The sequence below is a fragment of the Populus trichocarpa genome, chromosome 9 (assembly GCF_000002775.5).
Source record: "Populus trichocarpa isolate Nisqually-1 chromosome 9, P.trichocarpa_v4.1, whole genome shotgun sequence".
NCBI lineage: Eukaryota > Viridiplantae > Streptophyta > Magnoliopsida > Malpighiales > Salicaceae > Populus > Populus trichocarpa.
This window is the reverse complement of record NC_037293.2, coordinates 10,639,177-10,651,758: the sequence shown is the minus strand read 5'-3', so window position 1 is coordinate 10,651,758 and position 12,582 is coordinate 10,639,177. Positions and strand designations below refer to the sequence as shown.

At 33.0% G+C, this 12,582-nt stretch overlaps 2 protein-coding genes across 2 annotated transcripts; both read right to left on the bottom strand.

Annotated features, from left to right (window-relative positions):
- Positions 1-2,895: 2,895 nt before the first annotated feature.
- On the bottom strand, positions 2,896-5,431 carry LOC7472145 (eukaryotic translation initiation factor 4B3). The gene is made up of 2 exons (XM_002313699.4): positions 4,259-5,431; positions 2,896-3,271 (listed from the first exon to the last, which is right to left on the bottom strand). The coding sequence occupies exons 1-2, from the start codon at positions 5,344-5,346 to the stop codon at positions 3,196-3,198; spliced, it is 1,164 nt and encodes a 387-aa protein (XP_002313735.2). The 5' UTR covers positions 5,347-5,431; the 3' UTR covers positions 2,896-3,195.
- A 5,344-nt stretch (positions 5,432-10,775) lies between these two features.
- Positions 10,776-11,571, bottom strand: LOC7472146 (peptidyl-prolyl cis-trans isomerase 1). Its single transcript, XM_002313700.4, has one exon. The coding sequence runs from the start codon at positions 11,497-11,499 to the stop codon at positions 10,981-10,983; it is 519 nt and encodes a 172-aa protein (XP_002313736.1). The 5' UTR covers positions 11,500-11,571; the 3' UTR covers positions 10,776-10,980.
- Between the last annotated feature and the right edge of the window lie 1,011 nt (positions 11,572-12,582).

The window sequence follows — 12,582 nt, the reverse complement described above, 5'->3', positions numbered from 1 at the left end:
ATAATGAGGAAAAAGAAAAACAATCTGAATCAACTGGGTTAACCCACCAAATCAGGTTAACCCGTCACACCTGGGATTCGTGTCATGAAAGTGTGATAGCTAAATAGAAAAAGATTTAAATAAAAATAGAAAAAAAAACAAAAAAAATTTAAAAAAAAAGACAGCTCAGCGTTTCACTGTGCAGTGCACAGTGAAACACTGAGCACTTTTAGTATATATAATAATAATAATAATAATAATTATTATTATTATTATATAAGTAAAAAAAAAGATCAATTAAAAAGGACAAAGTAAAGAGAAAAAAAACCTACAGGAAGAAAAAAACTAATGAAAAAAAAGAAAAAAAAATCTGAATCAACTGGGTTAACCCGTCAAACTTGGGATTCATGTTATGAAAGTCTGATAATTAAACAGAAAAAATTTAATATTAAAAAACTAAATTAAAAAAATAATTAAAAAAGACAAAAAGACAAAAAGACAAAAAAAAATACTAAAGGCATCAGCTTTTTCACTGTGGACTGCACTGTGCTGTCCACAGTAAAAGGCTTAAAAAGAAAAAGAAAAAAAAACAAAGGCATACGCCACGAGTTTTTTTTTTTTTTGCATAAAAAACATCAAAAAATGCTAAGATCTAAGAGTGTTAGGTCTTTCAGCAAAGATATATCCAAGAGTCTTTGGTCTAGCTGCAACGCTTAACCCAAGAGTAATATTTATAATATTAATAATAATATTAAACTTTCATGACTCAAGTTTAATTGAGTCTAGTTGCAACAACGGACCCAAGAGCCTTGGATGTGGGTCTGGCTGCAAGGTCGTGTCATAAAAGTGTGATAATTAAATAGATTAATTAAAAATAAACAAAGAAAAAAAACCAACATGAAGAAAAAACTAATGAAGAAAAAAAAAATCTGAATTAACTGGGTTAACCTTTCAAATCAGGTTAACTCGTTAAACCTGAGATTCGCGTCATGAAAGTTTGATAACTAAATAAAAAAAAAATTTACGGATTAACCCAGAATTAACTGGGTTAACCTGTCAAGTCCGGGAGACGTGTTATGAAAGTCTGATAATTAAATAGAAAGAAATTTAATATTAACAAACTAAACTAAACAAAAAAAATTAATTAAAAAGAGAAAAAAAAATTTAGGGTTAACTCGTCAAACCAGGTTAACCCGTCAAACTCGGGATCCATATCATGAAAGTCTGATAACTAAATAAAATAAAATTTAACATTAACAAACTAAATTAAACAAAAAAAATTCATTAAAAGAAAAAAGCGCAAAAAAAGCAAAAAAAAAAAGCCATAAAGGCATAAAAAAAGAAAAAAGAACGAAAAAAAATAAGAACAAAAAAAAATAGAGCTGTTTATTATTATAATATAATATAATATAATATAATAATAATAATAATAATAATAATAATAATTATTATTATTATTATTATATTATTATTATAATATATAAGTGAATGAAAATAAAAGGCGTGGGGAAGCTTTTAGAGTATTGTTAATATATATGTGTGTATGTGTCTGTTGTTAAAATGATTTTTTTTTCCATTGAAGTGCATCTAAAAAAATATTATATTTTTTTTACTATTAAATAAAATCATATTAACAATTTAGCTCTTTTAAATAAATAGATTCTGTCATTGGTTTATAGTTGTGAACTTAATTTCAAGGATGACAGTGAATCTGCACTCACATTATCATTTTGAATTCAAATTCAAGAGGAAAAAAAATCTTGAATTTAATTTTAGTGAGCAGCCTAGGGTTACTTTGGCTGTTAAAAAGAAAAGAAAAAAAGTTTTGTACTTGAGTGCATTCAATATTTCCTAATTGAGCAGCGTTTTTGCCGTCCTTGCCGAACTCACTCTGCATTGCATGTGTGACCGTGTCCATGTCTTTCTAATGCCTACAGAGGCCTCGCGCGAGCCAACTTCAATTCCTAAATTGCTTTTTCATAATCAACTGGCCTTCGGTCGTCCTATGGTACTCGTTTCTCCACTTCCAAACCAGCTTTGCCTTTTATTTGATCGTAAAGGCCCAGCTCGCATGCGATCCTGTGTCCCCATCTCCACAAACCTGGAATAAGATGCGTTCTGTTATAGAGCTGTGGACACCCCACGCAATCGATTTGGACCACAAATTGGGGAATCCTCCGAAAGAAACAAGCATCGACAGTCTCATACTCTCATGTGTGGCCAATCCTTGAGAAATAAAATGGCTGTAGTGGGTTCAACTATTCTTAAAACTCCACAACTTGGAATTTTGATCCAAGGTCTTTCTTGGACGTCAGCACTTGCTAATTTAGGGATAAGATCATATGATTCCAACGAACATTTTTCTATCCAGAACAAGCTCCAACATGTACAGATAACATTTCCAAGATGTGTCCTGAAAGGGATGGACGCCAGCATTCTGTTTCTGTGTGCCTACAATTTGTAGTGTTCAACCCAAAATACTAAATACGTACAGTTTTTGCCGGAGAATCTGTGGTCTTGTAGATGCAGTTTTTGCTGGAGAATCAAAGGTCTTGTAGATGCAACACTACCAGAACCAGAAACACAAGAACTTGAAACACAAGCTTATTTCAGCTATTCGTCTGAAATCACACTTTTCGATAGCGTTTAGATATTGTCTCGAAAAAGACAGCGGAGATGAATCATAGTATAATCAAGACATATCTAAGAAACCTGCATAATATCATCAATTTTATATGGGAATAATGTGCGTTGCCTTGTTGACTAGCACGTTTGTAATAGAAATTTACAAACATAAGATTTAATGGTCCAGCATTTGCAATAGAAATATACAAACATAGGATTTAATGGTCCAGCACTGAGAAATATCAAACGTATCGATGCGCATGCTAGTCTCTTAATTTATTTGGACACAGATTTCCAACAACCAAAATCAGCACTCAGAATGAATAGAAAGGAGATGAACAAGTAGTAATGTAATAAAACATAATCCTGAAGTTTCAACCCCAACTATAAAACAAGCTACAAAAGCAAACCAGTGTTAATTACTTGTAAGCCTACCAAAATTGTCTCAACACTGTTCAACAATAGCAAGAGTCCTGGCAAAACTCGCAAAATTATAATAGAGAAAACACACCTTGGACTACCGATAAATTAAATGTTCCTACTCTTTTCTTTTTCTCAATCCTCAGCATTTCATTTGCAAAAACTCCATATTCAGTTTCCTTCAACAACTTCGTCCTCGGTAGCAAGCCCATCTTCAGCATTATTTCCATTCTCAGTTGTCTCAGCACTGCGTTCAAGGAAATATTAATTTCACAAAATTAAGCAGTTCATTACATAACAATTCATACATAATCAAAGACATGCAAATGCCTAAAACTCTAAACTTTCACATTTGATTTGAAATAGCTTTCATTCAATACAATTTGAGTCAGACAGCAATTAAAATCAAACAAACATGGCAAACAGAAACCATATCATAGGCCAAATACTTTTCCAGAAGGTTTTATTATCTGATATGGTAAGGCCAGTTAATACTTATAACAGTTTTAGGAGACCAGAAATCCATCTGACATATCTGCATAACTAGAATATCCAGAGTGAGTCCTGCTTTATCACGTATATCAACCACTTTAGCACAAACTTAAAAGTAGAGTTTTTATAACTTCAAACCACACAATTTTGCACAGACCTAGCAATCAGCTCCCATCCACAAAGCTAACACCAATTGAGATCCATGTGCAATCCAAATTCTTAGGAATATGAAAGATTCCCTTGCTTAATACATGAATTCCAAAAGCGGAAATCAAGAGTTGTAATTCACACAGCAATCTCATAGATTTCTCTAAAGTTATGAAGAAAATCGGTTTTAAAATAAAAGCAATCACATAAAGTTCGGTAGCTCAGTTCCAACTTAGCAAGTAAGAACAGGAATGCAGCAGGAGGCCCTATCTAATCAGGTTCACGTGAATTCCTACAATTTTGACAGCGCAAAACAGCTCTCAAAAACACCAAGACAGAAGAACCAGAACACACTATCTTATCAGGTTAACATAACTTTTCAGGCAGTGTTCCCAAATATACACAATTCAAGAGACACCAACTCCCTCCCAATTAAAACAAGCAGCTCTAATTCTGCCCCAAAAACAAAAACTAAACCAGGCATGAAAGAACACCAATATACCATCTAAACTAGACTAACATCTCCTAAGCAACTAGATCTCAATGCCCGTCACTAATGAGCCAACTAATCAATCAAAGATCTAATAAAACAAACCTCTGTGGACGAGAACCAGAATCAGCAACATCAGGCTTCCTCCAACTTCTCTCATTGCCTGAACCTCCACGACCAATCCCAAATCCCCTTTTTCCAAAGGAATCGCTTCTCTCCACATCCTTACTTCTCTCACTGCTAATTTTCACAGAGTCCAACTTCTCATCAATCTCCTTATAATCCATCCCTTTCTCCTTCAACACCTCCTCTCTTGGTCTCGCATCTCCAAACGGGTTTGACCCTTTAGGCTTCTCTACCGCCCCATTCCCATCACTGACAGGCAAAGTTCTTGGCTGCAACTTCAATTTCGGCCTCTCACCAACACTGCCACTGTTAAAACTCTCATCTTTTTTCCTCCCCCAATTATCTGAATCAGCAGCCCCACCACTAAACCCATGTCTTTCTCTCGATAACGTATCGTAACTCCCTCTCCTCTCAAACCCACCATTATTCGCTCCTACAAATCTCCTTGGCCCATCATTCGTTGTCTTATTAGAAACCCAGCTAGCCGATTCATCAGCTTTTGACTGGGAATCGAAAAACGAAGATCCCCTCTCCCTTTCCCTCCTCTCGTATACATTCCCTGCTGGGGATTTCTTCGTTTTCGACCAGTCATCAATCTCATCCGCTCGTGAAGGAGCAAATTCCTTACTCGACTCCCTATTAGAAACCCTAGAGTTTCCGTTACCACCACCACCCCATCTCGAATTCGATTCTTCTCCTCCGTTACGATAACTTAAACCATACGATTTAAACCCGCCGCCGAGGCGGGCCCTGTCGAGCTCTTCAGCGGAGCGTTCGCGGGGTCTAGTTGGGAGATTGAAGAGATCAGGCTCGTGACTCGACTTGGCCAGAGAATAATTAGAAAACTCAGCTAGAGATAAGGTTTGGTTTTTTTTCTTTTTGGGTTGTTTGGTGGCGGCGGCTGCAGCTAAAGAAGGGAATTCAGCAACGCCACCGAGTGGTTGAGCGGCGAGAGTGGATGCTTGTTGGGAATTTTCGTGTTCTTGCTGGAGTTCAGCTTCGTGTTCTTCGGCGTCTAAAGCCCACGCACCGGGTTTGCTCCAAGGAGAAGAGACTGTTGCCGCCATGGTGAAGTTGCCGTTTTCGCTCTGATTTTTTTTCTGTCTGCAAAGGTTTTGGTTTTGAGGTTGTAAAGATTGCGTGCGTTGGCAGCGGAAAGGGAAATATAAGGGGGTGGGTTTGATCGGACGGTGGATAATGGGTGTTGGAGATTCTTTTAGTATTTGATGGCGAGGATTAGTTCGTATTCAGAATTATATTTATATCTGTGTATTTTAGCATCAAATTGGGGTTATCGGCTGTTTTTAAAAGTATTTTATTTGGAAAATATTAAAATAATATTTTAAAAAATTTTTAAAAAAACAATTTTTTTTTTGTAGGAAAAACAAACTTATAATGTGGGTTTTTCTTCAATAAAATATGAACAATTTTAACTTTTTTTTTTGGTTAAGTAAACTTTGGTTAAGTTAATTTATGTTAATTTAACTCAATAAAAAAATTAAAATAATATTATTTTAAAAAATAAAATAAAAATTCAAAATGTGCTTCTACTAAATCAAATCTAAAACCCTATTTATTTTTACGTTTTAAAAGAGATTTTAAAAAAATTAAAAAAAATTATTTTTTTTAAAAAAAATAAAAAAATATTATTTTGATACATTTCTGAGTGAAAAGCACTTTGAAAAATAACCGCAACCACACTCTCAATATAATTTTTTCTTTTACACACTAACCAAGTTGAAAGATAATCAATTAATTCTTGAAACAATTTATTTTGCCCGGTTTAATAAATGATATTAAATAGTTTTAATCCCTATTCCTCACGTGAAGCTATTGTTTCAAATTGCGTGAAACATTCTTCCTCTTTTTTTTTATCATGTTTTATATAGCACATGATTACTTAATCAGGTAAATATTTACCATGTACAAATTCATTCTTTAACATATAATTTTTTTAATTCATTTTTATATGTTTAATTAATTATTTGATCTCAATATATTCTATCACCCCTTCAAGATGATTTTTTAGCTCCGCCTTTGTGTATAATGTTATAGATGCAATTTTTAGTATATATATTTATATAATTGCAAACAAAAAGGTAGTTGTATGTAATCAATATGTATAAGTAATTACTAATAAAATATTTATCTAGCGATTAAGGTATTATTATATTCTTACAAGAATAAAAATACAAGTTTAATTTCTATAAAATATATTTATTAGAAAGATAGTAACGAATCCTGAACAAAACTATTTTTATTTTTAAAAAAATTTGTAAAAATACCCAGAAAAAAAATGTACAAACGATTAGCTTAATCATCAGATTGTTCATTTGATAACTAACAGCTTCTTTGCCACGACAATTTTTCTATTTAAAATTATTTTCCTTCTCTCACCTTATGTCTAGGCCATCTCAAATTCTTAATTAATGGAAACGACAAATACATTGAAAAAAAAAGAATTTCACTATATTACTTCACAAGATACTATTTATTAAAATAATACTTATTTTATTTTTTTTATATTTTTTATATTTTAATTTTATCCTTTTAACATTAGGTTTATTAGGGATTATATTTTATTTATTTTTTTCAATTTATTTTTTATAAGGTTGTTCTAATTTTATAACACAGATAGTGAGTTTGACTTGTTAACTCAAGTTTTTTTTATTTTCTAATTGATTTTTTTTAATTTCACCACTCAATATTGAGTTTATTAAAAATTAAGTTTCATGATTTATTTTGATTTACTTTTTATGAGGTTATTTTTATTTCATATCACGAGTTTGACAGGTTAACTTGAGTTGATTATAATCTTTTTTTAATTATTTTTTTAATTTCATATTTCAACACTAGATTAATTGGAAATTTGATTTAATAATTTGTTTTAATTTATTTTATATTGGGTTATCATAATCTCATGATTAACTTGAGTTGACCCTGGTTTTTTTTTTCTAATTGTTTTTTTTTTTCAATCAAGCTTTATAATTTATTTTGATTTACTTTCAATGAGATCATCATAGTCTCGGGACATAGCATGCGAATTGACAAGTTAATTAGGGTTAAACCGAATCTATTCAATATATTGTTATCCTAATATTTATAAAAAAATATCATCTTGAATATTTATTTTGAGTCAAACTATATTTTTATCGGTCATCTAGGTTGTTTTTAGACTTATCAAGTTGATTGGGTCATATCATATTAATCCAAAATATTAACAATACTTAAATATTTTATTAAATTTTTTTTTTAATTAATCAAACTCAAAATGTAGCACGGGACGGTTATCAAGTCACGACTAAAAGTCTAAAATAGCTCTAAAATCCCGGGAGAAGAAACATAGAACTTGCCGAATAACTTGATCATCGTGGATAAATTTCCCATAAGCTGAGAAAACAATTTACGGTAATCTGATCTTCTTGTTCGTTGCTGCTAGAAGCATTTACATCACTTGCTCCTTCAAATCTGCTACAAAATTAATATGTACAAGTTATGAACAAATTAACAGATAATTTGGTAACGTGGTAGTGTTTATTTTTTAAGATATTTTTTATTTTAAAATATATTAAAATAATATAAAAACATCACAAAAATAATTTAAAATAAATAAAAAACTTTAAGAATAATTTTAAAACATAAAAATGAAAGTTAATTGTATTTAGCTTTTGTCAACTAGTAATTAAATACAGAGAGATAATGACAAAAATCCTAAATCTAGATCGGGTGAGCCACTGCAGGATGACAGTAGCCCTGCACTTACAGCAGCCTTGTTTGAACAAGTAATAAAATACAAACAGAAATATCTGAACAAGAGTGATCCAGTACAACTGAAGAGGGGACAGCTAAGTAACGTGCAATGTCCCTCTATTACAAGGGGCATGCTGGACATGTTAAAAGGACAATATAATCACTTTATAGTTTAAGTTCACAGATTGATTCTTCTTTAATAAGATATTCAAATCTCGATAATTAATTAATTATGAATTTATATTTTACTATTTTTACAATTTTTAATTTAAATTTATTTAATAACATAAGATAATTTGAGTTACAAGAACAACACTTTCAATCTAATAATAACTTTTATGTAGTTTGTTATTGACTGATTAAGTTCTAAATTTATTTATTAAAAATTATTCGTTTGAGTATTATAAATTTTAGAGTCATTAAGGACTTGATTGTTAATTTTAAGATATATTTTCATATTAACGTACCATATTACAGTTCATTGCTAGCCTGAACATGCAGGTTGCAAAAAAAAAAAAAAAAAGATTTAAAAAGAAATGGCATCCATAGAAGCAGCCCTGTATTTAAACGTCTCCTCACTCTGCAAATACACCTTGACCTTGGTTGCCTTCTTGGTCCAATGGCCAGACACCATCTTTTCACATCCCAGATGAAGTAAAGAAAGCTCATTGCTCATCTGAATTCCTTACAGTGATTGAATGTTCTTCAACACCCTTGACAGAATCTGCACTAACATACCATGTTACATTTCCTGCAAGGAGTGACAATCCCTCTGTCATGAACTCAAGTTACTAGCAAATTTTCGCATTAACGAAGCCAGATGGGACACTGCTACTAATCAAAGCACGGAAAATGAAGAATAAGCTACCTTAGATGCCAGAGAAGCAACTGAATTGAAGGGAAAGTAAAGGGGGTTTATCAGATACAGTATCAATCATCTGCTTCTAATCCAAGCATTTCAATATGATTCATTAGAAGATACCGAAGTATATCTGCCTCATCCTTAAATGGCGAAACAGAGTTTTAATGTCATCTGCCCAACACCGACAACCCTCTTGCAAGGAGTAAAAAAAAGAGGAGAAATGGGGTCTGCAACGCATTTACCTCAATATGAGATGTATGATTATTGCTGAAAGAATAATGATGAATCCACATAGCTCAGAGGCTATGCTGCTCACATTTTGGCCAGACCAATCCTGCAGCAAGCACGTGATGGCAGACAGTACCTTGAGCTCATAGGATCCTGGTAATTGTAAGAAACAGTATTATATATACACAGCGGAAACTAATCCTAGTGGATGAATCGCTCAATTCACCTTGAACATTATTGCACTAGCAATGATGGTCAGAGCTGTAAAACCCAGAATTCCCTTTTCCTCCCAATCTCGAATTTGTACATAAAAATGCTAGCTTTATAACACAAGCATGTTAACAAGTTGTCATGTTTTTTTCTCTCTCCCAATTACATTGAAAATCTAGACAACTTAAGCTAGTTGAGAGAGAGCAAAAATAAATTAGTCAGATTATCTCTAGTTAATTCTAGTTAATTCATGTTTTTTTAATTGAATTGTTTAGCTTTGTTTTTTATTATTTAGTTTGTTTAACAGTTAATTTTTATTGTTTTATATTTTTTTATATAATAATTTTGATCTCATAAACGGGTTGAGGTCTTATAAAAATATTTAAAAAGTATCTTTTAATAATAATAATAATAATAATAATAATAATTTATTTTTTTTGACTAAAAACTGTCATTTATTTATTTTCTCTGATTTTTTTTATAATTATATTATTAAATTAATTAAATTTAATAAAAATATTCAAACCAATAATGATCCATCCCGAATTTTATTGCTTCTTTAAGAATATTATGATTGTTCAAATATATTTTTTTATATATTAGAAAAAACAACGACATAGTACAGTACGGGTAACTATCAGGTCGCAACTTGCATTAATCACCATCATCGAACACAGTTTACTACAAGTTCGGTAAACCACTGGCCCATACAAATCTTAGCTTACGGTTAGAGAATGTCCTCCGTATGCACTAAAAGCTATTAACCCCATCATGCGAATGACAGAAAATCAAGTCCTCAACCACACAAAAAAAAAAAAGAAGAAGCTTATTTGAAGCCCATTTACGTACTTGACTAGTTAAGACTATACAAATGACAGAAAATCGAGTCCTCGACAACTCCCTGCCGACCACTGTGTGTTTGGAATCCTCAACAACTCCCTGCCGACCACTAAGGGTGTGTTTGTAAATTTAATAAGAATTGGTTTTTAAAATATTTTTTTATTTAGAAATATATTAAAATAATATTTTTTTTATTTTTTAAAAAAATTATGAAAATATAGCCTTAAAACCTAAGCAATGGCGGGACGCCACATCCAATGGGTTTCTTATCCACATTTCAAAAGGAAAGATATTTTCCACTCCACAAATCTCTATCGAAGCAACGGATTTCTTACGGACCACAATTTTTCCACATTGAACCCTTCTTCCTCGTAATTTTCATTTCTACAAGACAATTAGTCACTTTCACAAACACCGTCATGCAAACGCCACATCTATCTCCTCTCTTGTCCCCTTATCCTCTCCCATGCCAAATAATCAGGCACTCTTCTGGGTTCAAATTCAAAATCTCCAAAAACAAATAAATTAAAAGCACACTAGAACGATCCATTTCACAGATTATTAGCAAATTAAAAGGTGAAGATAACGCAATCAAGAACTCCGATGGATAGTAACAAGCCTATTTTATTTATGGCAGCTCAATTTCAGCACATGAAAGCATGGTGACCACCCAAACCCAAGAGGCCATTAAAACAAAGGCCTCAAAAGCAAAACATAAAACACCCAGATCCTAGACCACTAAAACACACCCAAATACTAGATAAGATCCAACATCAAAGACACGGCCAGACGACATGTCAATCAATGCCCTCTAAGAGAGTTGACCACAGTCCGCAATAGCAACAGGCTTGGAAGTCTTGCCGCTTCCAGATCCAACCTTCTCGATAGCCTTCACCACATCCAAGCCCTCAACAACTTGACCAAAAACGACATGTTTCCCATCAAGCCACTCCGTCTTGACAGTGCAGACAAAGAACTGAGATCCATTGGTTCCTGGACCGGCATTAGCCATAGATAGCACACCAGGTCCAGTGTGCTTCTTCACGAAATTCTCGTCAGCAAATTTAGCTCCATAGATCGACTCACCGCCGGTACCATTTCCGGCAGTAAAGTCACCACCTTGGCACATGAAGTTAGGGATCACACGGTGAAAGCTTGAACCCTTGTAGTGAAGTGGCTTGCCGGACTTGCCAACACCTTTCTCGCCAGTGCAAAGCGCGCGGAAGTTCTCGGCGGTCTTTGGAACAATATCGGCGAAGAGTTCCATGACGATCCGACCAGCAGGCTGGCCGCCGACGGACATATCAAAGAAAACCCTGGGGTTTGCCATTATGAAAGAGAGAAATTAGGGATTAGCCTTCTAAGTGAGATGAAGTCGAGGGTGATTTGTTTAGGATTTTTAGTGATATGGGGGTGTTTTTATGGGGAGAGAAGGTGGATTTAGATCGTTAGATCAGGACACGTGGAGGGATCGAGGTGGTCGGACTTCAACTGTGGTTAGGTTTGTTTTGACTAGGGTTAAGTGAGGGATCCTAAGTGGCATGTGCTGTTTGGCTTTATTTGCGCCGTGTAGAAACGGCGCCGTTTGGTGGGGCCTGTGGTTTCGTTTGGATATGGCAAGTCTTCGTTAGGATTTATGAGGGGATAGGTAAATTGTACAAATTTCGTGCATGATGGGCCATGATTAATGGTGGACCGTGAATTGATGGAGAGAAATCTGAGATAATCTAACGGTGGAGATTGTTTAAGGTAGTCTCATTGATTTTGATTTCAAATCCCAGTAAGATTAGATTGTGCATTAATGATCCTAATGGTAGGTGATTAAATCACGGGAGTGTGGTTGAATATATATATATATATATATTTTTACAGATTTAAATTATTATTTTTAGTGTTTTCTTTAATATATATACAAAATACTTTATATTCAATAAACACTACCTCCATCTTAATGTTAAACAAATCAAAATCATGTCAATAAAGTATTGAAATATTCAATAAACATGGTAACTGAAAGCTATAATTAGGCAGGGTGGCCTACTAGCACTGAGGAACCTGTCGCCATTCAACCTAACCATACTATTGTTAAGGGATACTGTATTTACCTAAACAAAAAAAAATAATGCCACCTTTTTCAAAAGTAGAAGCTTCTAAGAAACATTTGTTACACGAGACAATGCAAGTGGCCCTTTTTTTGTTTTTTTTTTTTGTGAAATTACAAAGAAGCCAGTGGCAGAAATCTGGTCTGAAGGATATCAGTTTGCGCCAGACTCCCCATTTGTTATTATTTCGTTGTAAATAAAAGTTGAGTAAATTTAATTTTTCTATATATTTAAATTATTTTAATATATTAATATTAAAATTAATTTTTTAAAATATTATTTTAATATATTTCTAAATAAAAAATGAAACC